This window comes from Physeter macrocephalus, chromosome 9, assembly GCF_002837175.3.
Source record: "Physeter macrocephalus isolate SW-GA chromosome 9, ASM283717v5, whole genome shotgun sequence".
NCBI classification, from domain to species: Eukaryota; Metazoa; Chordata; class Mammalia; order Artiodactyla; family Physeteridae; genus Physeter; species Physeter macrocephalus.
The window spans coordinates 27,474,129-27,501,834 of NC_041222.1; the positions used below are offsets into that span (position 1 = coordinate 27,474,129).

The window sequence follows — 27,706 nt, forward strand, 5'->3', positions numbered from 1 at the left end:
CGGAAGGCCCCTTACGTACTTCCTTGTTTCCTCTTCACCTGGGGAAGGTGGGCTTCTTTCTGCCGTCGGAGGCGCCGGGGCCGGTGTACCTAAGGGTTCGGGCTCTCCGTCCGAGCGTGCACCTGGGAGCCCGCGAGCCGCACGGACCTTGCTCCCCTCTGACATTGTCCCACCGAAGTCCGCGACTCTTCCACGTTTCCAATTCTGTTCATTGGAAGACTGGTTCTGGAGACTGCACGCTTATTTGACCTGCGGCACGAAATGCGGAGCGAAGTGCCAGACTTCTCAGGCCCCAGCCCTTGGAGACGCCGCCACCGCCACCGGGACTGGACGTGGAGCGGTGTCGGACCCAACTGCCGTCAGATGGATGGCATTTTCGGTTCAGCGTCTTTAGCCTGGATTTTGACTTAATTCAACCTAAACAGCGTCTTGGAATTTTATTTTTTTCCAAAGCCTACGAGGTGGGTACTCAACCTCGGACCCGGCGAGTGTGTGGGTCCCGCGAAGGTAATTCGCATTGGAGAGGGAGCCCGGTGTCACCTAAGAGGGAGCCGGGCGCCGTGAGGGTGGGGAAATCCTTCAGGTCCAGCCAGCGGTGGGACACACTACCTCGCGGGCTCGCCTCACACCTGGTTCAGACCTCAGGCAGTCGTAGCTGTGACTGGCGGAATGAGGCGGAAAACCCGCTGGCCTCCACCACAGCGGGTCTGGATTGGCTTCGGCACACAGTCGCTTTTCTGTAGTCCAAACCTAGAGCCGCTTAGTGATAAATCCCGCCTTAAAAGGCGTTTGATAACAGTTTTACGTCCTGTAAGGCATACGGTGATTGGTTGCAGGGCTCACGGATTCGCTCGGTAGTAAACACAGCGAGGCTCCTGGGACCGCGGATTGGTCAGTGTTCCCGGGGCCGAGTAAATTCCGCCGGATTCCGCGCGCCGGCTGGCGGCACATCTACCCTGGCTCCGCCCCTTCCTCTTCTGATTGGTTGTAGCGCGCCCGGAGGGGAGGAGGAAAGCCGCGGAGTAGGCGATCTCGTGTTGCGTCACTTCCGTTTACTGTGGGCAGCTGCAGCGGTATTCTGAGTGCGGCGGCGAACGGGCTGAAGGAGCTGGGGGACGAGAGGCGGGGTGGGCGGAAGGGGGAGGAAATCCCATCACGGGCGCCAGCCTGGACGTTCCCGCCTCCTCCGACACTGTCGGGTCCGATCGGAGAAGGGTCACCGCCTCCTCCAGCGAGAAGGGGGGCGGAGTCCAGCTCAGGTGAGGCAACCCTGTCAGCGCGAGCCGTGGTGGCGCGCGCGGGCGCGCTCACGTGGAGACTGTTGGGCTCTGGGGGAGCTGGGTGGGCGGCGCGAGCAGGGTCTCGTCCAGGCGTCGGGGCGCGCGCAGACGCGTACCGGTTCCCCTCCATCCCCCCACCCCCGCCTACCTTGTCCGTCTTTCTGAGGTGGTATTGTTACCCTCGGAACGGAGGGGCCAGGCGAGTGGAAGGCGTGTTCTTCTGCGCAGGCGTCCCCCGTGTCCCGACGCCAGGCTGTCTGTCCAGCCGGTGGGGCGGGGGCTTTTGCCCCCTCGGATCTGCGGGCCGGCGACGTTGGTTACTGGGATCGGGTGGGGAAGACTTCGGACCAACAGCCTGGCGGGGTGAATAGAGGATCTGCGGGATGGGGTCTGGTGGCTCTCTCGCCCCCATCCTGGGTCTCTTTGAGCGACGAGGTTTCATTTACACCAGAGCAAGGCCGAGGCGGTCTGGAATCGGGAACCGGAGGCTGACCCTTGGAGGGGTGGAGCCAGTGTTTTGGAATGCCCCAACTTATCAGAGGACTACAGTGTTTATAGGCTATTATTGAATGGCCTCTGCTTCCAGGCTTCGTGCTAGGAGCTGTGGGGAATGCAGTGGTAAGAACAGCCTACCGCCCTCCTCGCCTTGTTTGGAGGACATGCAGATTTATAAAATACTAACCTTAGGCAGTGAGTTAAGGGGGGTCGAAGGTTAGTTTTTCTTCTCTTCCAAAAAAGGTCGTTTGTTATTAAGTCAGTGTGCATTCTGGCATCGTGGAGGGTACTGTGGAAGCTAATTTCTGAATAGGACGCAAATCCTAAATATTTAGTTTGGAGGAAAAATTTTAGGTAAAGGCGCAGTGAAATTTTTTAAAATTAATTTTATTTATTTATTTTTGGCTGCATTGGGTCTTCGTTGCTGCGCGTGGGCTTTCTCTCAGAAGCATCAAAATTAAGCTCTAAAAGTGCTAAGGAGTGGAGGAACCGAAGAAAGAAAAGAAGACAGAGGGAGCATCTTGAAGGAAACAACAAAGGAGCGGGAAACAGGTTTCCCAAATCTGAATCTGAGGACAGTGTCAAAAGAAGAAGCTTCCTTTTCTCCATGGACGGAAATCGACTGACTAGTGACAAGAAATTCTACTCCCCTCATCAGGTATGGTTTTCTACTAAGTGCTCCAGTTTGTTTTGTCATTGCTGTATTTTGGTATATTTTTTGTAATATCTGATTTAAATGAGGGACAGGGAACTAACATTTAATACGATTATTTAAATGTATACCCTAAATTGTCTTTAGAAGGGACTTTTATTAAATCATTAACAACTTTTATTTTAAGGTAATCAGTTTTAAGCATTGAACTATTTTGAGACCATTTTCTTAATCAGCTTTTTTGGGAGGTAGGGGGAGTGAAAACTATCTATCAAGACTTTTTTCTTCTGTGAGACAGTTTTGTAATCCCTTGTTTACCTTTTCCATTTTGAGACCTCAGATGAACCTACTTTTTTTGCATATGGGTTTCTGCCTTTATTACCTGAGGTTGTGATGCAAGATATGTATGAATTTTGAAAAGAAATGTCTCTGGATTTTTTCTTTTATCTTTTTTAAAAATAAATTTATTTATTTTATTTATTTATTTTTGGCTGCATTGGGTCTTTATTGCCGCATGCGGGCTTTCTCTTGTTGCGGCGAGCGAGGGCTACTCTTTGTTGCAGTGCGCAGGCTTCTCATTGCTGTGGCTTCTCTTGTTGCAGAGCATGGGCTCTAGGCGCGCAGACTTCAGTAGTTGTGGCACGTGGGCTCAGTAGTTGTGGCTCACGGGCTCTAGAGCGCAGGCTCAGTAGTTGTGGCGCAGGAGCTTAGTTGCTCTGCGGTATGTGGGATCTTCCTGGACCGGGGCTCGAACCCGTGTCCCCTGCATTGGCAGGCGGATTCTTAACCACTGTGCCACCAAGGAAGCCCCGCAGTGAAATCTTGAGTACTAAGTAGTATGGTTGGGTTCTGGTTAATTTTAATGAATGGAAGTAAGAAACCCTTCACCTTCAAGAATTGAAGCAGAAATATTTCCGAAATATGTTCATACACTTTTCAGTTGTAGTAGGTAGAAGATATTACATACATTAGGATCTTTCTTTAGAGGTTGAAGAGAATGCTGTGCCTTAGACATCACTGATGATTTGTTGTCCTTGTAGAGGCTGTTGTGCCTTAGATAATTTTAAAAAGGTGGGCTGGGTGCCTCACCGTTTTCTGGAGAAAGTGCATTCAGTGTTGTGATTTTGGTGGTGAGGTTGATAAGCTAAAAGATTAGCGGCGGGGGAAAAAGACCAGGTGGGGAGAGGAGAGAGAGAGAATTTTAGAGAAAAGCCCCTAAACCAGGGAAGGCCTCCTACTATTACTTTAGTCCCCTCTGGAAATCCCAGGAAACTTGGGAAGACTGGCCTCACCACTGCTGTCGGCTTGGTGACCTGCCAGGTAAGACTAACTGGTTGAGGACCTGTTCCATGCTCTTGCGTTTTGCTAAGTAAATGAACCAGGACTTTTTAAAGAGTCCTGAAGTCAGCATGTTTTCTTGATTTGCTTTTTCTCTCTTAAAAGTTGTGTCAAAACATGGTATAGTTAGCTGGGGATACTGGCAAGCTGTATTCTGCCTATTTGAGGTGTCTAGCAAAATTCTGAAAGAGATAAGATTTGGAAGAAAAGCATCTTAGAGTGGGGTGTTTTCCTAAGCTTAGGGGTCAGTGCTCTCAAAACAGTCTTTGTCTTAAGACTATCACAAGTAGTTGAAGTTATTTTAAAAAAATCACTTGGATACAAAACGCATGTAAATGTTTAGTATTTAAAGTATGTAGCATGAATTATGTTGAATTGGAGTTCTTTAGCGTGGGTAAGACTTAAAAATAGCTGTGTACAATGAGAAATGACAGTTTGCTGTAGTGCTGACACAGAATCTTGAATCTGCCTCAGTTTCTCCTTGGAAAGGGAAAAGAAAAACCCAAGGTATTGATTCCATGTTAGTCTTCAACTTTTATTTTTTTAATATAAATTTGTTGTAAACAAATACTTTTCCTGTTTGTCAGTTTTAAGCATATGAGTTCTCTTTTACTGTACTTAACATTTCTCAAATATGGATGTTGTCTAGTAGAGCCAGATTTTGTTAGTGTAGCAGGTGGGATGGAATGTAACACTACACGGCACCTTTTGTCTAAGTATGAGGTGAACTCATGCTAAAAGACCAGCTGTTTCTGAGTGAACTATTGTTCTTACAGTTGTTTTCATCATTGTCATTACTGAATAGTGGCTTTTAATCTCCAGATTCCAATTTTGGGAGGTGCCTTTCATTTGATTAATTATACATCTATTTACTAAAAGCTTTGATTTATCTTTCTGACAGCTCAGATTAGGAATTGTGTTGGAGTACTGACATTTTATTTTAATATAGATAGATTACTGTCTTAGTATCTAAGATTATTTTATCTGTAGATAATTTTCCTTGTGATATTCTAACATACTTGAATGATATGTTTAAGGTTCCAGTATTTCCTTGATTCTAAACCACATTTTGTTCACATTTTAATCTTGAGGACAGGATGCCATAAGTAAGCATTATACCATAGCTTAATTGGCATTGTTTCCTCCCCCAATGTTACATGAGATAATGTTGCACTTGATAATCACTGGCATCTTAGATTTAATGAAACTTGGTACAATTAAAAGACTTTTGTATCCAATTAATTCGTTGTTTATTGTAAGCAATTAATTTTCCAAATCTGCTCTCTGAAGAAAGTTTGCTATTGAAAGGAATCCTATTGGAAGTAATATTTTTTCCTTATTCAGAGGGGAATTAACGAACTGTTTTGTTTCTTTGACAAATTTTAAAGGATGATTGAGTGCTGGGTCTGCTTTTTGGAAACTGTACTTGGTGTTTTGTTACTTTGTATACTTGATAACAGTTTACAAATGCTTTATTTCCAGCTTCTTAAGTTTAAAATGATTAGGGTGAATTGTTTCCCCCCCTTTCTTATGTACATGATATTGTTAACTTGGTGTAATTGATTTTTCAGTACATCTAAATTAGTTATAATTTAAAATCTACTCAGCTGTCTTCCTCTAAAAATATAAGACCTTCAATTTTGAAGGTCTTTGAAATACAAGTCCTTCTGTTTTAGTCTACAGAGAGGATTTGAGGAAGGAGGACAGGGAGAAGAAAACCCAATGTTTTCGGGTTCAGTTTTGAGAGGAATGTACAGATGGTACAAAAATCTAAACACATGTAGTAACATACACTGTATTTTATTTTGAGTAGAATGTCAAAAGCAACTCAGCAGGTGAAGTATCAGTCACTTGCTGAACACTATTGATTTAATAAATGATTCAGAAGTGAAGGAATATACTACTTTGAAAGTAAACTAGGTATAAGAAATGAATTAAATCCATTTTTCATCTTCTCTCCTGGATAGGCACCATCAATAATTGTGTCTCCAATGCTTCAGCATGGCTTTCTTCTTGATAGAAATTTAATTTTTTTCCTTAAGAAATACGTATCTTGATCTGTCAGGGGTGCAAGGCAATAAAAGCTATTTTTAAAAATTGCTGAAAAGGTTGTGTGTGGTGGAGGCAATTGGGATGGGTGTCAGGCAGCATTTTCTAAATAATAGAGGGAAAATATATTTAGACTTTTAAAACATGTTAAAATATAGTCTCAAATATATAAACAGCTAAAAGAAGCCATTAATGGATGGTTTCTATAGATTTTTGGGTAACTTTGTGAAGTTTGTATGCTCTTTAGAGCGTTAAGTGGCTACAGATGTTCTTTTATCTGGACAATCAGCTGGCTGGCTAGTCATTTTAAGTTTTAGGAAAATGTAGTACCTGAGATAGGGAAATTTCTAGAACAGTTACAGTGCAAGTGTAAAGTTCTAAATAGGATAAAGCAGTGAAGTTTGTCATAAATTATTTTGAAGTTGAAGTGCAGTGCTGTCAGACTCTCATGTAACTGACTGTCTTAGGCATGCCCATCTATCAGACAGCATTCTGCTGGTGGGCCACCACCTTGGCTGACCACCTCCCTGACACGTTTGGGCAGACCAAGATCTTCCCCTTATTACAGGTGATTCTGCCACCAGGAATGCATTCTGTCACCCCGCCCCTCTTCTCCCCAAGGCTCTGCTCCCTGATTCTTGTTTGGCACCAGCCTCATGGAAGGCAGGGTTGGGAGGAGCCAGTGGTAAGGAGCTGTGGGAGGAGAAGGTAAAGCTTATCTTGCATCCTGCTGACCTTCTAAACTGGGGTCTGTTAGCACTGGTGAAGCCTTGGCAGTGTGGTCTGTGGTGGTGGTGGCGTGTGGCATTGGTAGTAAGGGAGGATTTGAGGAAGAAAAGAGATGAAAAGCCCCTCCTGCCAGCTCTTTCAGAATCCTTGCTCTAATTTTCACTCCCTTAGCTGTTATTTTACACACCTGTCTTTTCACTCAGTTCCAATCCTTGACCCTGACCCTGCTTTTCAGCTTCATCCCCTTACTCCCTCCAATTGCCTAATCGTTATTCCTAGCCTTTGCTCACACTAGTAATTGCTTACTGTCTCTCCTCTGAATATCCTGTCATCAGCCACCGGGCCCATGTCTTCCTGGGGGCTACTCCCATTACTTCAAAGTGAAGTTTTGTGGCTGGACCTAGGATCATATCTCTTATCCTTCACTTGCTATACTAGTTGGGTGATGTTGGCCCTAGGCATGGGGAAGACAGTCACTGCTTGATCATCATCCATAAGAGAGAATATATGTAAAATACCTACAGGACCTCGCTCTTAGTAGGCATTCATCCCTTTCATCCAACTAATCGAAGTATAGTGGTAAGTGTGGTGCAGTGTTACTTACACTGCACAGGTGCTTTGACCTGTTTGCTAACATAGTAACAGGTTAAAGGCATACTTTGTGAGTGGTCTTGGAAAGTAATATTGCTGAGAAAATGCTAAGTGATTTATTTTGCAAACTTGAGTAGCACAGTATATGTATAAATCAAAGGCTGCCTTTACGCTAAAGTCCCATTTATCCTATATTTTTAATGAATGAGATTGCAGGGAATTTCCTTGCGATCCAGTGTTTAGGACTCCATGCTTTCACTGCCGAGGGCCCAGGTTTGGTCCCTGGTTGGGAAACTAAAATCCTGCAAGCCACGCAGTGCGGCCAAAAACAAACAAAAAACAACCACCCCCCGAAACTGAAACAAAACAAAAAAAGAAAGAGATTCCACATACATGCACTTTCTAAATATGTGAAAATTTAGGGCTAATAGCCCCAGTACGTGCTGCTGGGCCCCTTTTCTCCCTTAGTGGGTCAGCTGTCTCTTTTTGCAGTTTAATTAATTAATTTAAAAAATAATTATTAAAAATAAAGACTATGTGAGGGCTTGAGGTACTTCCCTATGAGGAAATCTTTCGTACATAGGCTTTGACCTTTATTTTGGATATTCTGAGACTTTTTCTTTCTGGCTTTTGGCTGATTGTAGGGATAGTTGTGACTCTCAGAAAAATGACTGTTGGGTAATATGGTGTTACATTTCACCTAAATACAAAATTCATTCAAGATAACTTACTGAGTTGTATATCAGGCACTTTGGAAGAGAGAGAGAAATTATAGTCCCTGGAGTCAACAGGAAGTTTTAGTAGAAGCATTTTGACTTTGCACTAGAGTATAAGTAGGGCACTAATAACTTTTCTTATTCAAACTGAATTATGAAGTTTTAGGTCAGCTAATCCCTAGGAATTTTTAAAAAGAAATTTATGTATTTATTTATTTTTGGCTGTGTTGGGTCTTCGTTGCTGTGCACGGGCTTTCTCTAGTTGCGGCGAGCGGGCTTCTCATTGCTGTGGCTTCTCTTGTTGTGGAGCATGGGTTCTAGGCGTGCAGGCTTCAGTAGTTGTGGCACGTGGGCTCAGTAGTTGTGGCTCGTGGGCTCTAGAGCACAGGCTCAGTAGCTGTGGCGCACAGGCGTAGTTGCTCCACAGCATATGGGATCTTCCTGGACCAGGGCTCAAACTTGTGTCCCCTGCATTGGCAGGCGGATTCTTAACCACTGTACCACCAGGGAGGTCCAGCCCTAGGAATTTTGAACTGGAAAACAAACTGGTATAGTGGGAGAGCTGGAGGGTAGGGTGAGATGGTAAGGGCTTCTGGCATTAGCTTGACATCCCCAGTCATGCTCACTTTTAGTCATTGATGGATTTCCTTTTTTTTTTTTTTTAGATTTATTATTTATTTATTTTATTTATTTTTGGCTGTGTCGGGTCTTAGTTGTGGCACGCAGGATCTTTCATTGTGGCACGTGGGCTTCTCTCTAGTTGTGGCGTGCAGGCTCCAGGGCGCCATGGGCTCTGTAGTTCTGGCGCACAGGTTCCAGATCACGTGGGCGCTCTAGTTGAGGTGCTTGAGCTCAGTAGTTGTGGCCCGTGGGCTTAGTTGCCCCGCAGCATGTGGGATCTTAGTTCCCTGACCAGGGATCAAACCCGCCTCCCCTGCATTGTAAGGCAGATTCTTTACCGCTGGGCCACCAGGGAAGTCCTGATTTCCTTTTTAATACACTTAATCTGTCCAATTTCTGAGCTGCCCTGACACAGCAGAACCAGAGAGACTATAAAATTAGTCATGCTGACATACGTGGTAGCTGGGGTTAACCTTGGGTACCTGTGTGCCTACCTAGTCCCACTTAGTTGGTCAGACCAGAATATGGATGAATGTTCTAGGACTCCAGGACTTGGAACCCCATCAAAAATCCTAGCCTGCTTGACTGGGACCTTGTCTAGTTTTGTTCTCTTAAATTTATTTTCACTTATGTCGTCTCTACAAGTGGAGCAAAAGTTCTGTTTAGTTATTTTTCTGCTAGGGTTTTATCTAGATTAGGGATATTGAACGTTAAGAGTTCTTAGAATGTTAAGATCCTTCTTGCAGGTGTAGCCTTGCAGGTCCTGCCTGGCAGACCAGCAGCAAATCACTTGATATGTTGTAGATGATGTTTGAGTATAGGTGTACATTTCTTTATGAACTAAGTATATTATTGAAAAGCATGTGGGTAGGTCAATATATAAGTCAAACAGTTTAAAATGTGCTATTAACTGTCTTGTTCCCCTAGAACACAAATGCACTTTTTTATTAGTCTAAGTAAAGCACTATTAGGAAAGTAAATCTATTGAGAAAACAGTCAACTCTTGATTATTCATGTTAATGTAATAAGCAGTGGTATAAGTGTATTTTCTTAATTATATTTAGTTTGGAAATTTCTAAAACTCTGTTCCTGCATAACAAATATTGTAATGTACACTTGCTTTGGGTCAGACAAAGTTACAAATTGATAGATTACTTGCTGTATATCCTCCTGCCATATAGACTCATAGTCACATTTTGAAATCTTTTAAAGAGACCTGGGGCTTCCCTGGTGGCCAAGTGGTTAAGAATCTGCCTGCCAATGCAAGGGACACGGATTCGAGCCCTGGTCCGGGAAGATCCCACATGCCGCGGAGCAACTAAGCCCGTGTGCCACAACTACTGAGCCCGTGAGCCACAACTGCTGAAGCCCGTGTGCCTAGAGCCCGTGCTCTGCAACAAGAGAAGCCACCGCAATGAGAAGCCCACACCCCGCAACGAAGAGTAGCCCCCACCCGCTGCAACTAGAGAAAGCCCGCGTGCAGCACCGAAGACCCAACGCAGCCAAAAATAAATAAATAAAATTTTTAAAAAATTATTAAAAAAAAAAAAGAGAGACCTGAAGCTTTTTTCCTTGGTTTGAAGGCTTCAGACAGGCAGCTTTTGGTAAAACACTTATCTTCTCAGCATGAGCTCTTTTATAGCTTTTAGACTGGATCTCTGAGTTTGCTAGAGATGCTTGTGAGTTTTGAATAACTGTGATCTTGATTCATAATTCCCTTCCATCACAGTGGAGAGTAACACATTTCATACCTCTCAAACTAACTGATTTTTTAAAATACCCTTTCTAGATCCAAAACTGTTTCAAGATAGCCATGTTGTTTAAATTTTTTTAAGATTGCGATGTGAACTTCACTGTGTGACAGAGATCCAGCATGAACCAGGTTAAAGTAAAAGGGGAATTCGTTGGCTCATGAAATAGAAAGTCCTAGGGTCATGCTAACTACAGTCATGGCTGGATCCCAGGGTCTTGATGTCATCAGGACATTGTCTTTGGTATTGCTTCCTTCTTTGCTGGCTTCATTCTCAGATAGGCAAAAATTGCCACCATCAGTGTTAGACTTACATGTCTCTCACAGCTTGCAATCTGGGTGAAGAGAATATCTATTCTATTCTATTCTCTCTCTCTTTTGAAACAGTCAATCCATCATTTCTCTCCTGTAACATTGGCATTGATAAGGATCCCAGTGAGTGAAAAATTCGGAACATTTCATGAATTTGCTTGTCATCCGTGCGGCAGGGGCCATGCTAATCTTCTCTTTATGGTTCAAATTTTAGCGAGCAGGAGATTCTTTCTTGATGGTATCAGCAAAAGTCCCCAGGGCAGACTCTAATTTCCATGGCTTGGGTCACATATCCATCTCTGAAACAATCACTGTAATCAAGGGAAGTGGTTAAGAAATTAGCCAGGCCTCTCTAGATCATCTGGAGGAACCGAATATCATCTGGAACTCAGAGGTTTGGGGGCAGTCTGATCTGTTCCAGCTGGACTAAGAATGGGTAGAAAGTTATTTACCCCAAAGACATTAGTAGACAGACCAAAAGAAAAAAAAGGTGTCCCTTGGAGATAGTATTTGAATATTCATTTGTGGGGCTGATGTTAACAAGTTTTACATTGTTTCAGTTATTTATTGCTATGAAACAAATCACTTGAAAGCTTAACGGCTTAAAACAACAAAAAGCATTTTATTATTATCTCTAAGAGTTCTAGGGGTTGACTGGGCTCAGCTAGCTTATTCTCCCTTGGCATCTGTTACGTAGTCACATTGTATGTGGGGCTGAAGTTAACTTGAAGTCATGTCTGGAGGGAGGTGTTGACTGTCAACTAGATTTCAGCTGGGCTTCCTCACAGAATGGTTGTTGGGTTCTAAGAGGAAGCCAAAAAGACCAGGTGAAAGCGGTGTCACCTTTTATGACCTAGCTCACAAGTAGTCACATAGTGTAACTTTTGCCATAGTCACAGACTTGCCTGGCTTCAAGGGGAGTGGACGTAGACCCCCACCTCTTCATGAGAGGAGTGTTGATGTCAGATCGTAAGAAAACATGCAGTATGGGAGATCTTCATGTGGCTAGCCAACTTGGAAAATGCAATCTGCTATACACATTGCCTTATTTCAAGTGACCAGTTTTTATAAAGAACATGAAATATAAATTAGGCTATGCCAGTTCTTGGGTTGTCCTTATATTGACCAGTTTCTTTGTTGCCTAATGTATCACATAGTATCACCAAAAAGCTCTCCAGCATTCTTTCTCCCTTCCTAATAGCACTCTTAGTTGTGAATTATCTCCATCCCCTTCATGTATAATCTTAGGTGGATAAATCAGCAACCAGCCTTCCACCACAGAAGGAAAAATAGATCCTTCCTCTTTCTTTCCCAGCACAATCACAGGTAGGGGTGGGTGGGTCCCTAAGTTCAGCTATATTAGAAGCTCTCCCTGGAACTTTGAAACTTGAGCATGTGATGTCCATAACTGAGGGAACTGTTGGAGCCCATTTATTGCAGGGGCAGTAGCCCAAGGAGACTCTTCCTACTGTACCAATGTGATTGTGGATTTTGCTTCCTAGCCCTTCCAAGCTCCTGCTGTCTGGTTCTTCAGCCTCCCAAGTCTTTGAGCTCTCAGATGGCTTTCACTCAAGTAAACCAGAGTTGAGTGCTGTTGGTTGTGTACAAGGCCTTAACTGACAGACCATCATAACTACAGTTAGCTGTATTTTAATACCCAAATTAATTAAATTTCTTTAGTTATCCCAGAAAGCTCAACTGAGAAAGTATGTTATGGTAAATTATTTTGTTAATGACTTGTTAAAACAGTGATTACTAACTTTTACTACAATGGGGCCTCTTAATGCTAAGTGGCCTCTTAGAATCAATGAAAGGAATTGGAATTTCTCATTGACCTAATAATAGTTTGGGGACAGCAGTGGGCGATTGGGGATAAAACATATTAAGTATATTTACAAAAATATCCTTTACTAACAGACAGTGTCATTTGTTTATCCATATGGTTACATAGCACTTTATTCTTTAGTATCACCAAGTATACATAGCAGATACTGTCTGTGCCCTGACCAGATCCCCTTGATCCTTTTTACCGCTTCTGTGCAGCAGTTATGCAGCTTTGAGTGAATCTTTGCTTCTAATGGCTTGTGTCTGTGACTCTTTTGAGGACTGTCTTTGAGTGACTGGCTTCACTTTGTGCATAGGCCCAGAGAGCTTGAAGTGCTCCATCTCCCTGGAGAGGTTCTTAGCTGTTGACTGACTAACGCAAGGGCTATGAAAGACCAGTTCCCTTGCCTTGAGACGGCTCAAACTCAGTTACTTACACTCCAGAGTTCCCCTGCTGGACCAGGCTAAAGCTGGGATTTTGCCCCACATTGCTCCCTTGCTTGGCCGCTGCTGCTTCTCTCTACTGCTTCCCATTCCCAGTTTCTCCTGGGAGCCCTTCCTTGATAAGTCAGATGTACTTGAATCCTTCTCTTAGGGTCTGCTTGTGGGAAACCCCACCTAAGACAGTATGACACTAAGCCTTTTTCATATTCATAGTCTTTGGAATCACTTTGGGGCATCACAGTAATGCCCTGCTGTTTCCAGTTCATTCTTGGAATACTGACTTGTGGCACTTTGGGATGGCCAGAACATACATTAACAATCACATTAGTGAGTCAGCTGCATTTCTCGTTTCATTTAACTCATGGCTCCATTTTTACCTTAATTGAGTTATGCATGTGTTACTGGTTTTTTTTTTTTTTTTTTTTTGGCTGTGTCGGGTCTTGGTTGCAGCATGCAGGATCGTTTGTTGTGGCATGCGGGCTTCTCTCTAGCTGTGGCATGCAGGGTGGGCTCTGTAGTTTGTGGCACACATGCTCTCTCATTGAGGCGCACGGGCTCAGTAGTTGTGGCACGAGGGTTTAGTTGCCCCACGCATGTGGGATCTTAGTTCCCTGACCAGGGATTGAACCCTCATCTGCTGCATTGTAAGGCGGATTCTTTACCACTGGACCACCAGGGAAGTCCCTTGTTACTGGGTATTAAATAGCTGCTCTTAAAAGTCAGTCAGTACACTCACAGCAGCAGGTTGCCCTTCACTATAGATAACTTATCCTCACCAGTCCATTCAGAAAGATTGGTCAATATTTATTTATTTATTTTCCCTGCCGCGCCATGTGGCATGTGTGATCCTAGTTCCCCGACCAGGGATCAAACCCATGCCCCCTGCATTGGGAGCACCGAGTCTTAACCATTGGACCACCAGAGAAGTCCCAATCTTTATAGTATTTAATTGCATTGCCTGGCATGTGATATAATAGCTATTTATCAATATTTAAGATTGCATCATAGGAAGCTTTCTATCCTAAAATGGTTTAAATAATATAGGAATTATCTTTTCCATAGCATTCAATAGATATTTCCTGTAAAACTACTTGGTGCTGATGCCTCTTCAGGGGAGAAGTAATTCTTTGGCAGCTCTTTCTAATTGTGTACGTGGTGGTGGGAACCAGTTATGGTCTCTTCAGGCTCTCTTTTTAGATTTTTAAAAAGAAATTTTACCAAAGATATATATGTAGTTTGCTAAGTACACATCACTTAAGGAATCAAATAGTTCCACAAGATTTTTAAGATAAATACCAGGCCCTGGCCTCCCTGCTCCCCATTTCTCTTCCCCAAGACTCCCACTTTCAACTCTTAGCTAATTCTTTTGATATTTATATACATATGTGAAAAGCCATACTTGGAGCTTCTTAATTTTTCAGTTTAGGCATTATCTATTGACTTCCCCTTGGTTAGAGATAAGAATTTTGTGTTTTATGAGTTTGTTAATTTCTCCTTATGATTCAACAGGTTTTGCTCTGTGCATTTCAATGCACACTCCCCATTCCTCCATCCCCCAGTATAGTTAGAATTTTCATTAGATCAGCTGTTCTCAAAGTATAGTCCAAGGACTCATAGGGACCTCTCAGAGTTTTTCAAGGAGTCTATGAGGTCAAAGCTATTTTCATATTGATACAAAGACTTATTTGCTTTTTTCACTCTCATTCTTTCATGAGTGTACACTCATGTATGATATTGCAAAATCCTGAATGCAGAAGCAAATATGAGAATCCAGCTATCTTCTGTTAATGCAAAAATGTAAAACAGTGCCACTCTTCTCATTATTTTTTTGGGGGGGGGTGAGTATAGTTACATTTTTCATAAAAGTTAACATGTAATTGTTTATTTTTATTTTATTTTTTAAAAATTTATTTTTGGCTGCGTTGGGTCTTTTTTAAATTAATTGATTAATTGATTATTTATTTTTGGCTGCGTTGGGTCTTTGTTGCTGCGTGCGGGCTTTCTCTAGTTGCGGTGAGTGGGGGCTACTCTTGTTGCGGTGCGTGGGCTTCTCATCGCGGTGGCTTCTCTTGTTGCAGAGCACGGGCTCTAGGCGCGCGGGCTCCGTGGTTGTGGCGCACGGGCTTAGTTGCTCCATGGCATGTGGGATCTTCCCGGATCAGGGCTCGAACCCATGTCACCTGCATTGGCAGGCAGATTCTTAACCACTGCGCCACCAGGGAAGTCCCTGTAATTGTTTATTTTTATTTAAAAATTAATTAACAAATAAGTGTTTTTAAATGTTGTTTTCAATTCCCTGGAGCTTTTAAAAATTTACCGTAGTTCCTCATCACAGCCTATGGAAGGGCTCAATAAATGCTAGTTGAAGATGTCTGCACTGCCAGTGCACGTGTGCTACAATACCAGCTCTTTGGCCTTCTGTTATTTTGGTTCTCTCGTTCACTTTCGGGATGATCACCTCTCGCCCAAAAAAGCTATGCATTTCCAAAGCCATCTACGCATCACATACATGGGGAGGGGCTTTAACTGTCAGAGGAATGTTACAGTGGCCGTTTGTCACTGGCAGCTGTCCAGTCTTTTGAACACCCCCACCTTTCCATTTGGAGAGCCTGCAAATTGTGGGTCCCATTTCCCAAGGTGGAATCATCATTACAGGGCAGATGTGAGAACTAGGTTCCCTCGGTCGTAGGTACCTGAGTGGGGTCTGGATGCAGATGTGAGCAATATGGAACAATACTGAGCAGCATTTAGAACTACTCTGTCCAATCCAGTAGACGTTAAATTAATTAAAATTAAATAAAGTTAAAAGTTCATTTCCTCAGTCACACTAGCCACATTTCAAGAGCTCAGTAAACACATGTGACTAGTGGACAGCATAGCAACTATGCTGTTGATTTCTGTCATTGTAGGAAGTTGTATTGGACTGTGCTGGTCTAGAAGGTGCAATGGCAGCTCTCTTTTGGGCAGCTAATCCAGAGCAGGATCCATGGAAGGTAGAGTTAGTAGTGGCAGTAATGATTTCCATGATGTGGTTGGGTGCTCTGGGGCATTCCTGTATCACTCTCCCACCCTCCTGGAGATTTTGCGAGCTTCCTAACATCTTTTTACCGTAAATCCCTTTCTCCTTAAATCAGTTGAGCGGACTGATTGTATCCAGTTAAGGGCTCTGACTTATCCTGAAGTGTTTTCTGACACTCTGGATATATTGGAAGAAACAGTTGAATAATCTAATTGGCCAGTTTTATGGCTAAAATTAGTTTTTATATTAGTGGATTTGATTTCTATTGCTAATCTAAATGATCATAAATTGACTGATTAAATGATATGGAGATGAAAGAATATTGCCGTTAAGGAGAAATTAGTTTGGAGTTATGTCTAAACAGATAATTCAACAGTTACTTAGAGAATAAGTGTTTCTCCAGGTTTTCATGATCATCTCTAATGTCACCATTTAGTTTCACAACTTCCAGGTCCCCTTAAGAAGAAAGGAATCCTTAGCCTTTGTACTGCCCTGATGAAGGCCTGACAATAAGGCATAGCAGGACATTCCAGGCATCCCTAAAGTGTTTTGAGAAGAGCCTGGAGAACTTGAGTTGATCTCAAGGACTGTGTCAGAGCATCTAGTGTAGGGCTGACAATCTCTAGGATGACAGGAAGTTATATGAACTGTTTACCTATTTTGCAACATTATTTAAACCTCTGTTTTTGTTGGGGGTCATGTTTAGCTACCTCAGTAGTCTCTTCTCATAGGTTTCTGGGCCCTGGGAATCTCCTCAAAATGGTGCTTTTGAGACCACAATTTCCTTGCTACTTATGCCCTTTCTATAGAAACGGGGATTGAATATTAGGAGTTTGACATTTTAGTGAATGACCTTTTGTGGAAAAGAGTGGTGGTTTCTCTTATACTCAAGATAACTGACATTACAAAAAATAAGGAGGCTATTTTTCCTCAGATGATCATATTTCTGCTGCTGTTGAAGAAGAAGGGCATTGGACAGAATATCACTATCCTTTCAAATTGGTATGCTCCATTAAAATACCATTTATTTGGGAAGTTAGTCTTTTATGTTCCCCTTATCTGTTAAGTCAGAATAGTAAACCCTACCTGGCAAGGTTGTTTTGAAGATTAGAGATAATATAAATAAAAAGTACTTAACACAATGACTAGCACATAGAAGACTCTCTAACAGTAGTCACTATTGTTTTATTATTACTACTACTGTCAGCACTGCAACAGTTCTACAACATTGGTTCCAGTCTCCACAGTAGGAGAGAAAGCAATAAACTCAGTGCCTGGTGCTGCTTGCTTTAACCTAACAAGGCTCCAGTTGACATGGTCTCTTAGTTCTCAGAGTGACTCTGAGGCTGGTGCAGCTTCCTGAGACAACCCTTGTTTTCTTTCTTTTGTTTCTTGAACCAGAATGTTTCTTCCCTGTTACGGCTATAAAATAATCGCCTCCTTGGAACTTGACACTTACTAGTATACGTGTTTACTTTCCAAGTCAGGGGCTATAGACTTGTTAGCAATAATTGCATTTTGTCTAATCTCCCCAAAGCCTTGAGCTCTGTGGTCCCTGATTGATTGGGTGGGGTCAGGGGCACATGTGCTGCTGCTCGCCATTGTTGGCCCTTCACTCCTAGCAGGGAATCTTGATAAAGCAAGAAGGGGGCAGCAGGAAAGTACGTGTTTTAGTGATGTATTTTGTTGTTGGAAACTCTTCAAAGGCTGAAAAAAACACAGGAGGTAAAAGAATAGGCCAACACGTGGCCCCTGCTTTGAGGCATTTTACCATCCATTTGTAACTTTCCAGGTACAGCAAAGGCCTGTGCTTAATACTCTCAGTTGGCACTGTAGACCTTTGGTTTTTATGGATTTAGAGTTTGTCATTTTTGTTATTTCCCAGGGATCTTGAAGGTGTGTGTTCTGTGGTCACTTGTCATTTCACTCAGTCATGACTTGGCCTGCTCTGCAGGGCTGGGCCACTAAAGCAAGTGGACAAGCCTGGTGTGCAGCTTGGCATCCATGTGTCCTTCTGCTTGCAGTAATCCTTGTGAAGTGCCATAATGGTACTTGTGAATTTGGAGATGTGCAAAGATCTCAGCGTGTATGCCTTTAGAATGTCAAGGATCTACCATATTTTTTTAAATTTCATTTAATATTGGGAATTCCCTGGCAGTCCAGTGGTTAGGACTTGGTGCTTTTACTGCTGAGGGCGCAGGTTCAATCCCTGGTCAGGGAACTAAGATCCCACAAGCCATGTGGTGTGGCCAAAAAAAACCAAAAAAAAAAACAAAAAAAAATCATTTTATAAAAGTTAATATATGTATGTATTTATATTTTAGAAGCCACATAGTTCTAAATAAGGTTTAGAGCTAAAAAAATAGCAGTCTTCTGTCCCCCGTTTTTCCCCTCCTTAGAGGCAACCACTCTCACTTGTTTCAGTTGTTTCGTCTGCTACTGACTTCTGTATTTCCAAACAGCGTTCTTATATTACTATTTCTTGAGGTAGTATTTCAGACAGCATTTCTCGACTAATAGGGAAGGTGAGAATTTAACTTTCTTACACCACTTCTCCTCTGCCTCCCCCCACACACGTATTGGCCTTCCCTTACCCTTCCAGTATCTCAAATTTGGCTCTGTGTTCACATTATGACTCTGTAAACAAAACACATAGGGTATGGCAACTAAACAACCATGTATTCTTCCTGGAGTTAATAACTGTTACATTTAAAATTCTTCTTGTTTTTTTATGACCTATCTTCACATTTTCATGGAACTGTTAACTTCTTAGCCCTCTCAACTATGTCATGTGATCTCTCCATTCCTTTTTTCCCTTGGGGAACTCCTTGGAGTCCCTCATCTTCCTGCTCCAGTCTGCTCCTCAGTCCTGCTGCCTAGCTCTCATTTTGGGCTTCAGCATCATCTTTCAAATTCTCTTTGCCTGTTTTCTAGGATGGGTCTCCAATTCCTATATCCTTCATCTTCCTTTTCTTGGTTTATTCCCAGCTTCCTGAAGCACAAGCTTTAATAGCTTCCTGAGAAAGAATATGTGGGAGGTAGACTTTTGGGTTCTTGCTTGTCTGGAAAATGCCTTAGTCTCCCCTCATAATTGATGTTTGGCTGGGTATGGTCTAAGTTGGAAATAATTTTCTCGGAGAATTTTAAAGGAACCTTTTACCTTCCAGTATTGCTTTTGAGAAGTCTAATGCCAGTTTTGTTCCTGATTCTTTGTTAACTCCCCCCCTTCAAACTTTCCAGATCTTTATCCCAGGCGTTTTAAAATGTCATTGTAATGAGCCAGGTGTGGGGATTTGTTCATTCATATTGCTGAGCACTTGGTGGACCTTTTTAGTGTGAATAAGTAACTTCTTTAGTTCTGAGAATTATTCTTTGTTGTTTATCATTCTCCCCATTTTCTGTCTTTTCTCTTTTTGTATTCAGACTTTGGGCTTCATTGTTTAATTCTTTTTTTCTCTTGTTCATTCACTTTTATTTCTCCTTTGCCTTGTCTGTGACATTTCCTCAGCCATATTATCTTCCAACCATACTAGTAACTTAAATTTTTTTTTGCAATTTTAAACTTCCAATAATTTTGTTTCTGGAATATTTCTTTTCAAAAAAATTAAAAACATTCTCTTCTTGTTTCATGGATATCGTATCTTAGCTCTCTGAGGATGTTAATTATAGGTGTTTTTCGCCCTTAGTTCTGTTTCTTCCAGATGCCTTTTTGTTTGTTTAGGGCTCTGTCTTTCATGTTGTTGCCAAAATCTTGGCTGTCTGTGCACCGATGCTGTACAGAAATACTGAGACAGTTATGGAGGAGAAAGAAAGAGTGGCTTTATCTGTTTGCCAGGCGAAGAGGGAACACAGTAGGCTAGCACCTCAAGAACTGAGCTCCCCTCCCTGGGGAATAGGGAGAGGTCTTATAGTTGGGGCTCATGGTCAGGGCTATGCAATAAGGACAAAGGCAGTAACAGTCTTGCATTCTTCTTCTGCAGAGTTTCAAAAGGATGGGGTTGCTGACAAGATTAGGGTGTGTGCAGGGTCTCAGATGGTCTCCTAATCTCGATGAGCTTCTCTGGTCCCTTTAATCTCGCCTCAGGTGGTTTCTTGCCTGCTCCTCCCTTGATCAGCAACTGTTCGAATCTGCCCTGTGGAACTCAGGGAAGGTCATGGAGTCTGGAGTTTTGCCTACAAGAAATGGGGGACAAAAAAGCCTCTGTGCCTGGAAGCCCCATAGGGCCGCACTCGGTTTCAGTGTTAGGGATTTTTCCCCTCCAGTTTGTGGTGCTTCTACCTGACTGATTGGAAGCTGAGTGAATGGGCCTTGAGGACTGGTGGGCTTCATTGTAGGGAAGTTTGATGGGGACCCAAGTGGTCTGTTGGAGGGATTCCCTGGGTATATGAACCCTGGGCTGCTAGTCTTCTGTTGGTGGGTGGGGTGGGTGGAATGTCTTACCTTCTAGTGCGGACTTTAACTTCATGCTCCAGTTGTGCGTGTAGCAGCTCGTCCCCGCCTCATGTCCTGAGTACAGAGTTTCTCCGGTTCAGCCACCCAAGCCCAGCAGGGGACTGCAGGCTTCTTTCCCGAAGAGGCTTTCCACACCCCCTCCACCAACCCGTCAGAGGCAGGCGCCCTTTCTTTGTCTCCCATAGCACCTTGTACTTCCTACCACAGCACTTGCAATACTTTATTGTATTTGAATGTTGATTACTCTGTCCCCCCTGAGGGCAGAGATGGGATCATTTTATCTCTAGTGCCAGGCACGACTGTCTGTCTGCATGTGTTTGTATCCTGGGGTGTAACCATTAGATTCTGCCTCACTCCCTCCCAGAGGACCAGAGGTTCCTTCGCTGCAGAGGATAAAACAGGGTTTTAAACTTTGTGGCTCCTTCAGCTTCTACAGAGTCTGTGGGCAGAAGGCACAGAGCAGCGCCACTTCAGGGGTTACTGACCCTGTTTTCTAACCACACAATGAGAGTGTGTCATGAGCACTAGTCAAGGAGTTAGACTTTGAATCAGCAGTCCTGTAGTTCCTAGGAAGTGTAGCAGTTTCTTAGGAGAGGACAAGCAAGTTCTTGTTTCTGATGAGTCCAGGAGATGAAAATGTACAGATATGTAATGATTCCAAACTCAGCTTTGGAAAGTGATCCACCCGTAGTCCATGCAGTCTCTTCTTTATTCCCTTTTTAAATTTAATTTTAACATTTATAAAAAAATTTCAAATGTACAAAAAATAAGCTTTTGAAGCAAATGCTAGACATCATGTCATTTCATCTGTATTTCAGTATGTTATCTCTTTAAAAACTACTCTTTTGAAAAAAAAATCAGAATGCCATTATCACACCTAGCAGGGAGAAAAACCTAGTAATTCTGTAGTATCATCAAAGATACATGTGATGTTCTAAGCAGTCAGTTGGGTTGGCTGTATAGAAGCCCTACAGGTCAAAATGGAGTCTGACCAGATGGTTTTGGAGCTTGTTCATGTCTTGTTTTTCTTTATCCATTTTTTTTTGAAGTTTAATTTATTGAACTTTATTGAGGTCAATGTACATACCATAAAATTCCTTGTTTTAAGTGTACAGTTCAACTATTTTTAGAGAATTTGATGCGTAACCATCATAACCCAACTTTAGAACACTTCCGTCATGCCCCCAGAAGTCCCTCTTGCCACTTGCAGTCCTGCCCCGAGCCCAACCCCAGTCCCAGAAAACCACTAATCTACTCTGTCTCTATAGCTTTACCTTTTCTGTGCCACAAGTGTGGAACTTCCATTAGATTATTTTTTTATCGAATAGACTTCCAGCCAGTCCCCTTGTCTTGACATCATCTTCACTCCACTTCCCCTGGCACCTTGGCAGCCAGTTCTGAGCCTCTGGGTGGGTGGTGGCTTATATATGTCAGGTTGTTTTAGCCACTGCCAGTTTAGTATTCAGCTTTCTGGGCATGCTAAGTCAGTCAGCATGCATTCGTTTACCTACTCACCAGCTTCCAAAATGCTATTGATATTTCTTTCCCATTCTTTTTTCCCTTGTGGGTTTTTACCTTTAAAACAACAAAACCGGGCTTCCCTGGTGGCGCAGCGGTTGCGCGTCCGCCTGCCGATGCAGGGGAACTGGGTTCGCGCCCCGGTCTGGGAGGATCCCACGTGCCGGCAGAGGGAGGCCCGCATACCACAAAAAAAAAAAATAAAATAAAATAAAACAACAAAACCAAAAAACTTTAGGGGTGGAGAGGGTAAATGCATGAGTGCAATCTACTACCATCTATAACTGGAACTCTTCCCCACTAATATTGATTTGCCCTTATTTAAGGTTGCTAAAAGACTGTTTATAATTTCTTGGAGTTTATTTATTGTCCTCAGGGAATGCAGAACTCTGACTTCTCAGGTATAGATGTTGCATCACCGACACACTGGTCTTTTCTAACATGGAACCTAAGTGTTAAAAGTGGGTCATGTAAGGGTGAAGGGGAGGCTGTAAACAGCCAGTAGCTGATCTCTGTGTGTGTGCAGGCTTCCAGGGCTGTAAGCCGAATCAGCATTTGCTCCTTATTGGACAGGTGTTTAGTCTGCCTGCCCACCATCAGAAACATCGCGAGCTTTGAAAGGTCCAGGCTTGGCCATTCATGCCTCCCTCTTTTTTTTAAGATTTTTTTTTTTGATGTGGACCATTTTTTTAGTGTTTATTGAATTTGTTACAACATTGCTTCTGTTTTATGTTTTGGTTTTTTGGATGCGAGGCATGTGGGATCTTAGCCCCCCGACCAGGGTCGAACCTGCACCCCCTGCATTGGAAGGCGAAGTCTTAACCACTGGACAGCCAGGGAAGTCCCCATGCCTCTCTTGTCATCGCACCCTCTGTGCTCTGACTTTGACTTAAGCTCTTCTGCGTCTTAACACTTTTTCTTTTTTTATAGGATCATGGATTTTCCTGGCCACTTTGAACAGATCTTCCAGCAGCTGAACTACCAGAGACTTCATGGCCAGCTCTGTGATTGTGTCATTGTAGTGGGGAACAGACATTTCAAAGCCCACCGCTCGGTACTAGCAGCATGCAGTACACATTTCCGAGCCCTGTTCTCTGTGGCAGAGGGAGATCAGACCATGAACATGATCCAGTTGGATAGCGAGGTAGTGACAGCGGAGGCCTTTGCCGCACTGATTGACATGATGTATACCTCCACCCTCATGCTGGGGGAGAGCAATGTTATGGATGTCTTATTGGCAGCCTCTCACCTGCACTTGAACTCTGTTGTTAAGGCATGTAAACATTACCTAACGACAAGGACGCTGCCCATGTCTCCCCCCAGTGAGCGCGTTCAGGAGCAGAGTGCCCGCATGCAGCGCTCCTTTATGCTGCAGCAGCTGGGACTGAGCATCGTGAGCTCAGCCCTCAATTCCAGCCAGGGTGGTGAGGAGCAGCCGGCCCCCATGAGCTCCTCGATGCGCAGTAACCTGGACCAGCGGACACCCTTCCCCATGAGACGCCTGCATAAGCGCAAGCAGTCTGCAGAGGAGCGGGCCAGACAGCGGCTCCGACCCGCCCTGGATGAGTCTGCCATCTCCGACGTTACGCCAGAGAATGGGCCGGGGGTTCATTCTCGGGAGGAGTTCTTTTCACCAGACTCTCTGAAGATCGTGGATAACCCTAAAGCTGACGGGATGACCGACACCCAGGACGACAGCGCCATCATGTTTGATCGGCCCTTTGGTGCTCAAGAAGATGCCCAGGTGCCCAGCCAGTCCGACAACAGCGCCGGCAACGTGACCCAGCTCTCCATGGCCTCCCGCGCCACTCAGGTCGAGGCTAGTTTTGAGCAGGAAGCCACAACTGAGAAAAGTGGTTTTCAGTGCGAAAACCCTGAGGCTGGCCTTGGTGAGAAGGAGCACATGAGAGTGGTGGTTAAATCTGAGCCCCTGAGCTCTCCTGAGCCTCAGGATGAAGTGAGCGACGTGACCTCCCAAGCGGAAGGCAGCGAATCGGTGGAGGTGGAGGGAGTGGTGGTCAGTGCCGAGAAGATAGACCTCAGCCCCGAGAGCAGCGACCGGAGTTTTTCAGATCCCCAGTCTAGCACTGACCGGGTAGGAGACATCCATATTTTGGAAGTCACAAATAACCTAGAACATAAATCCACTTTTAGCATATCAAATTTTCTTAACAAGAGCAGAGGAAGTAACTTTAGTGCAAATCAGAACAATGACGATAATATCCCAAACACCACTAGTGACTGCAGGCTGGAGGGGGAGGCCCCTTATTTGTTGAGTCCAGAGGCTGGGCCTGCAGGCGGGCCCTCCTCAGCCCCTGGCTCTCACGTGGAGAACCCGTTCAGCGAGCCCACAGATGCCCACTTCGTCAGGCCTATGCAGGAAGTGATGGGCCTGCCATGTGTGCAGACCTCAGGCTACCAAGGAGGAGAACAGTTTGGGATGGATTTTTCCAGGTCTGGTTTGGGGTTGCATTCCTCCTTCTCCAGGGTAATGATGGGCTCCCCTAGAGGTGGAGCCAGTAACTTTCCATACTACCGCCGCATAGCTCCCAAAATGCCAGTGGTAACATCAGTCAGGAGCTCACAGATCCCAGAGAACTCTGCCAGTTCCCAGCTAATGATGAACGCAGCCACATCCTCATTTGAAAATGGCCACCCTTCGCAGCCCGGCCCCCCGCAGTTGACGAGGGCATCTGCTGACGTCCTGTCAAAGTGCAAGAAGGCCTTATCGGAGCACAACGTCTTAGTCGTAGAGGGGGCTCGCAAGTATGCCTGCAAAATCTGCTGCAAGACTTTCCTGACCTTGACAGATTGCAAGAAGCACATCCGTGTTCACACAGGTGAAAAACCCTACGCCTGCCTGAAGTGTGGCAAGAGATTCAGTCAGTCCAGCCACCTGTACAAACACTCGAAGACCACCTGCCTGCGCTGGCAGAGCAGCAACCTTCCCAGCACTTTGCTCTAACCCGACTTCTTGAGATAATGCTGAGGCCAGTATCAGGACCTAAACTACAGTCTCTTTTGGTTGGTGGTTAATGCCCTTGGGTTTGAGGCTTCAGGCTGCAAATGGCTCGTGCAAATTTCGATGACTAATAAGTGGAGAATTAATAGGTGTAGTGCTTGTGCTGCTACATTTCTGAGTGAAATGTACGCTCTCAGAGAAGGGATCCAATCCCTGAAACCAAGTTCTTCCCTAGGGTTGAGTAATGCAGTCAGAAAGTAGTTTGGAATCGATGTCATTAAAAGTGGCACATTTGACAATTAAAAACTGAAGTGCAAAAAAAGTTTTTTTTAGCAATTTTTGTAAAACTCTGAAGCATTTAATTAAATTTCCTATATACCTTCTGATGAGATTGTATACCTGTACAGTGATGCAAGATGAACTTAACGTGTAACCAGTGGCAACTCTGTGCCCGTCTAAAAGGAAGGCCCTTGAGGACATGCCTGTCTGCCAAAAATGCTTTAAAGTTTATCATGAGCTAGTCCTAGGCTTCAGAAAGTACTGTATTTTTTATTTTTGTCTGATTTGCAGTCACAGACACTGCACTTTGATGGTGCTGACACTGGGTCCAGAGCGAGCATTCTCTGGACTATTAGGTGTATATATACTTTTGAAAACATCACTGTTTGTTTGTTATATAGATGTTTTAACAATTTTTCCTGGTTTTAAAAACAAAGTTGTAAAAGGAGTATGTACTTATAGGGAGCAACAAGTAAGGTATTGTTTCTGTATGTGCTGTTTTAGCAGTATTTTAACCAACTTGTATTACATATGTTACAGTTCCATGTTTGGAAGTCAGAAAAGAGCTAGTGTTTGTCTTTGTTCTGATGGTGTGGAGTCCTGTTTAGTGAGATCTTTTATGGCGCATTTACCCTTTGTTCCGTGCAGATTTCGGGGGCTGGTCCAGCCTGACACATCTCACCCAACGACAAACCCGTTGTCTGCTTCACTTCTTCACACTCATGCCACATATGGCATCTTTCCCGGGCCTAGATTACTGTTTTCAGGTAAAAACTAACCAAAAGTGAAATCAACCCCCATCGTGGGTTTTATTACTGTTCTATACTATCGTTTTAAAGTGCAGACCCTGAACTTCTTTTGTTGTTGCCCCAACCCAATACTGAATGTTTGAAATCCAAATGCAGCAGTATTCATGGCTAAATATAAGCGGGTTGGGCAGCCCAGAGCCTTGAAGTCACCAAGCAGCATCTGAGACAGTTTGAGGAGATATCTGGGTGACTGCCCTGGGCCTCCCTAGACCCCACTGCTTCTCTTCCCCAGCCCCACCTGTGGTCTTCTGACCCTGTGCCATCGGGGCTTTTGGCAGCAGCTGTTAGGCTGAGCCCTGGCTCATGAGCTTCCAGGGGGAAAGCACAGGTTAATGTGTCTCTATAGAGCTCATGAAGTCAGTTTAATTCATGCATGAACATGAGTTCATTTTTTATACAGCTTTTTTAGACACAAGCCATTGTGCATAATTGAGTGAAATCCTTCAGTTCTTACCTTTGTTTAGAAAGAAAGGTAATCAGCGAGTGTGTTCTCCTCTTAATCTAGTGTATGCAGTTACATATCTGTGGATAAACTTACAATGTTCATTGCTTAGCATCTCCTATGAACTGATTCCCAGGGAGGAAAACCAAAAGGGAAACCTCTGATTCCTCTCCTTTCAGCAGATGTCGGGGAGACGGCTGGAGGCTGTGGGACACCTGTGAGGTTCAGCTGTGTGTGGCGAATTGTTAGCAGTCATGGTCTGACTTGATGTGAGGAGGCTCCACATCCACCCCTCTGTGGGGACCAGTGACTCGTGAGATTAACCCTGGGAGGCAGGTGGGTCAGCGTGGAGAACGAGAGACACCCTGCCTGGCTTGGGAAGAGGAATCGGTGGCACCAAGAGAGCAGTGGCAGCCCTCCTCCCCTTCCACCTTGAGGAGGAGGTGCCAGGAAGCTGCCCCCTCACCTGAGCTCCAGCCTAAGTGGACTTGCTTCAGGGCCTATCTCTGACACAGCGGCTGGAGCCCTGCCTCTCCACTGCTAAGTGGAATCTGGAATCTCTCATCTACCTCTTAGTCAATCAGTTCCTACATGTGAGAAGCAAGCCTGTGAGCCAGTGTCCTCGTACATGCTGTAGCACTTAAAAAATAATTCAGAGGTTCCCTGGAAAACCAGTCCCGGGGTTCCTACAAATTGGTAGTTTCTACCTGAATTTTAACCGGTATCGGGTACCTGGATTTGATTGGTTAGCCTTAATTATAGCTTGGCATAATCATTTCTGGTGACCAAATCATAAAGTTCTATCAGGGCACCTGTGTCAGTGGTGCTATGTTGGTCAAAATTTGAGACTTTTTGAAATAAAAAATTTGTCATATTCATGCCTCTAACTAATTATGTGTTCTTTTTCTTCACCTTAGGTTATTAAGGTTGAAATAAAAAAGTGAAGTAGTATTGCTTTCTCTGCTAACCCTGCTGTGACCAGTACTTTTTTTTTTAAAACCAGGCTTCCTAGAAAATATTCTCATGCTGTCGGTTAATAACAATTATTGGTCATTAGTCCCTCGCGCTTTCCCTGAGCTTTGTCTGAGCTGTGGACAAGGGTGATGTGTTGTTCTCACCGCAGTTTTACTCCTAGTGGGCCTGCCAAATCTTGCGCTTTCTGCTGCCCCCTTACGTGCCTCCCAGGGTGAAGACTCCACTCTCCAGTCTGGCTCAGCTGTGGGGAAGAACTGGAGCCCAGGTCTCTCAGCAGGAGCAGGGCTTTGGCAGTGCTGGTGGCCTGGCCTTAGGAGGACTGAGGTGATTAGAAAAGGGCATTCACCTGGGGAGTGAGGAGATGGACACGAGGGACAAAATATGAAGGTGCTGAAACTAATTTTAAAATAAAAATTAAGAAACGCACCTACCTTGATTAGTCTTGACC

The 27,706-nt window shown here is 44.0% G+C and overlaps 1 protein-coding gene and 1 pseudogene across 5 annotated transcripts; one reads left to right on the plus strand and one right to left on the minus strand.

Moving 5' to 3' along the window:
• The first annotated feature begins 20 nt into the window (after positions 1 to 20).
• ZBTB5 (zinc finger and BTB domain containing 5) lies at positions 21 to 27,346 on the plus strand. Of its 5 annotated transcripts, none has more exons than XM_007108832.4 (4): positions 21 to 1,259; positions 22,722 to 24,631; positions 25,681 to 25,799; positions 26,463 to 27,346. In XM_007108832.4, the coding sequence occupies exons 2-4, from the start codon at positions 22,726 to 22,728 to the stop codon at positions 26,502 to 26,504; spliced, it is 2,067 nt and encodes a 688-aa protein (XP_007108894.1). In that variant the 5' UTR covers positions 21 to 1,259; positions 22,722 to 22,725; the 3' UTR covers positions 26,505 to 27,346. The 5 variants fall into 5 exon arrangements, with proteins under 5 accessions (XP_007108894.1, XP_028349603.1, XP_028349604.1 ...); XM_028493802.2 differs by having other exon boundaries at positions 26,466 to 27,346; XM_028493803.2 differs by lacking the exon at positions 26,463 to 27,346 and having other exon boundaries at positions 22,722 to 24,781; positions 25,681 to 25,750.
• LOC112065568 (uncharacterized) lies at positions 10,664 to 10,762 on the minus strand (annotated as a pseudogene).
• Positions 27,347 to 27,706: the final 360 nt, after the last annotated feature.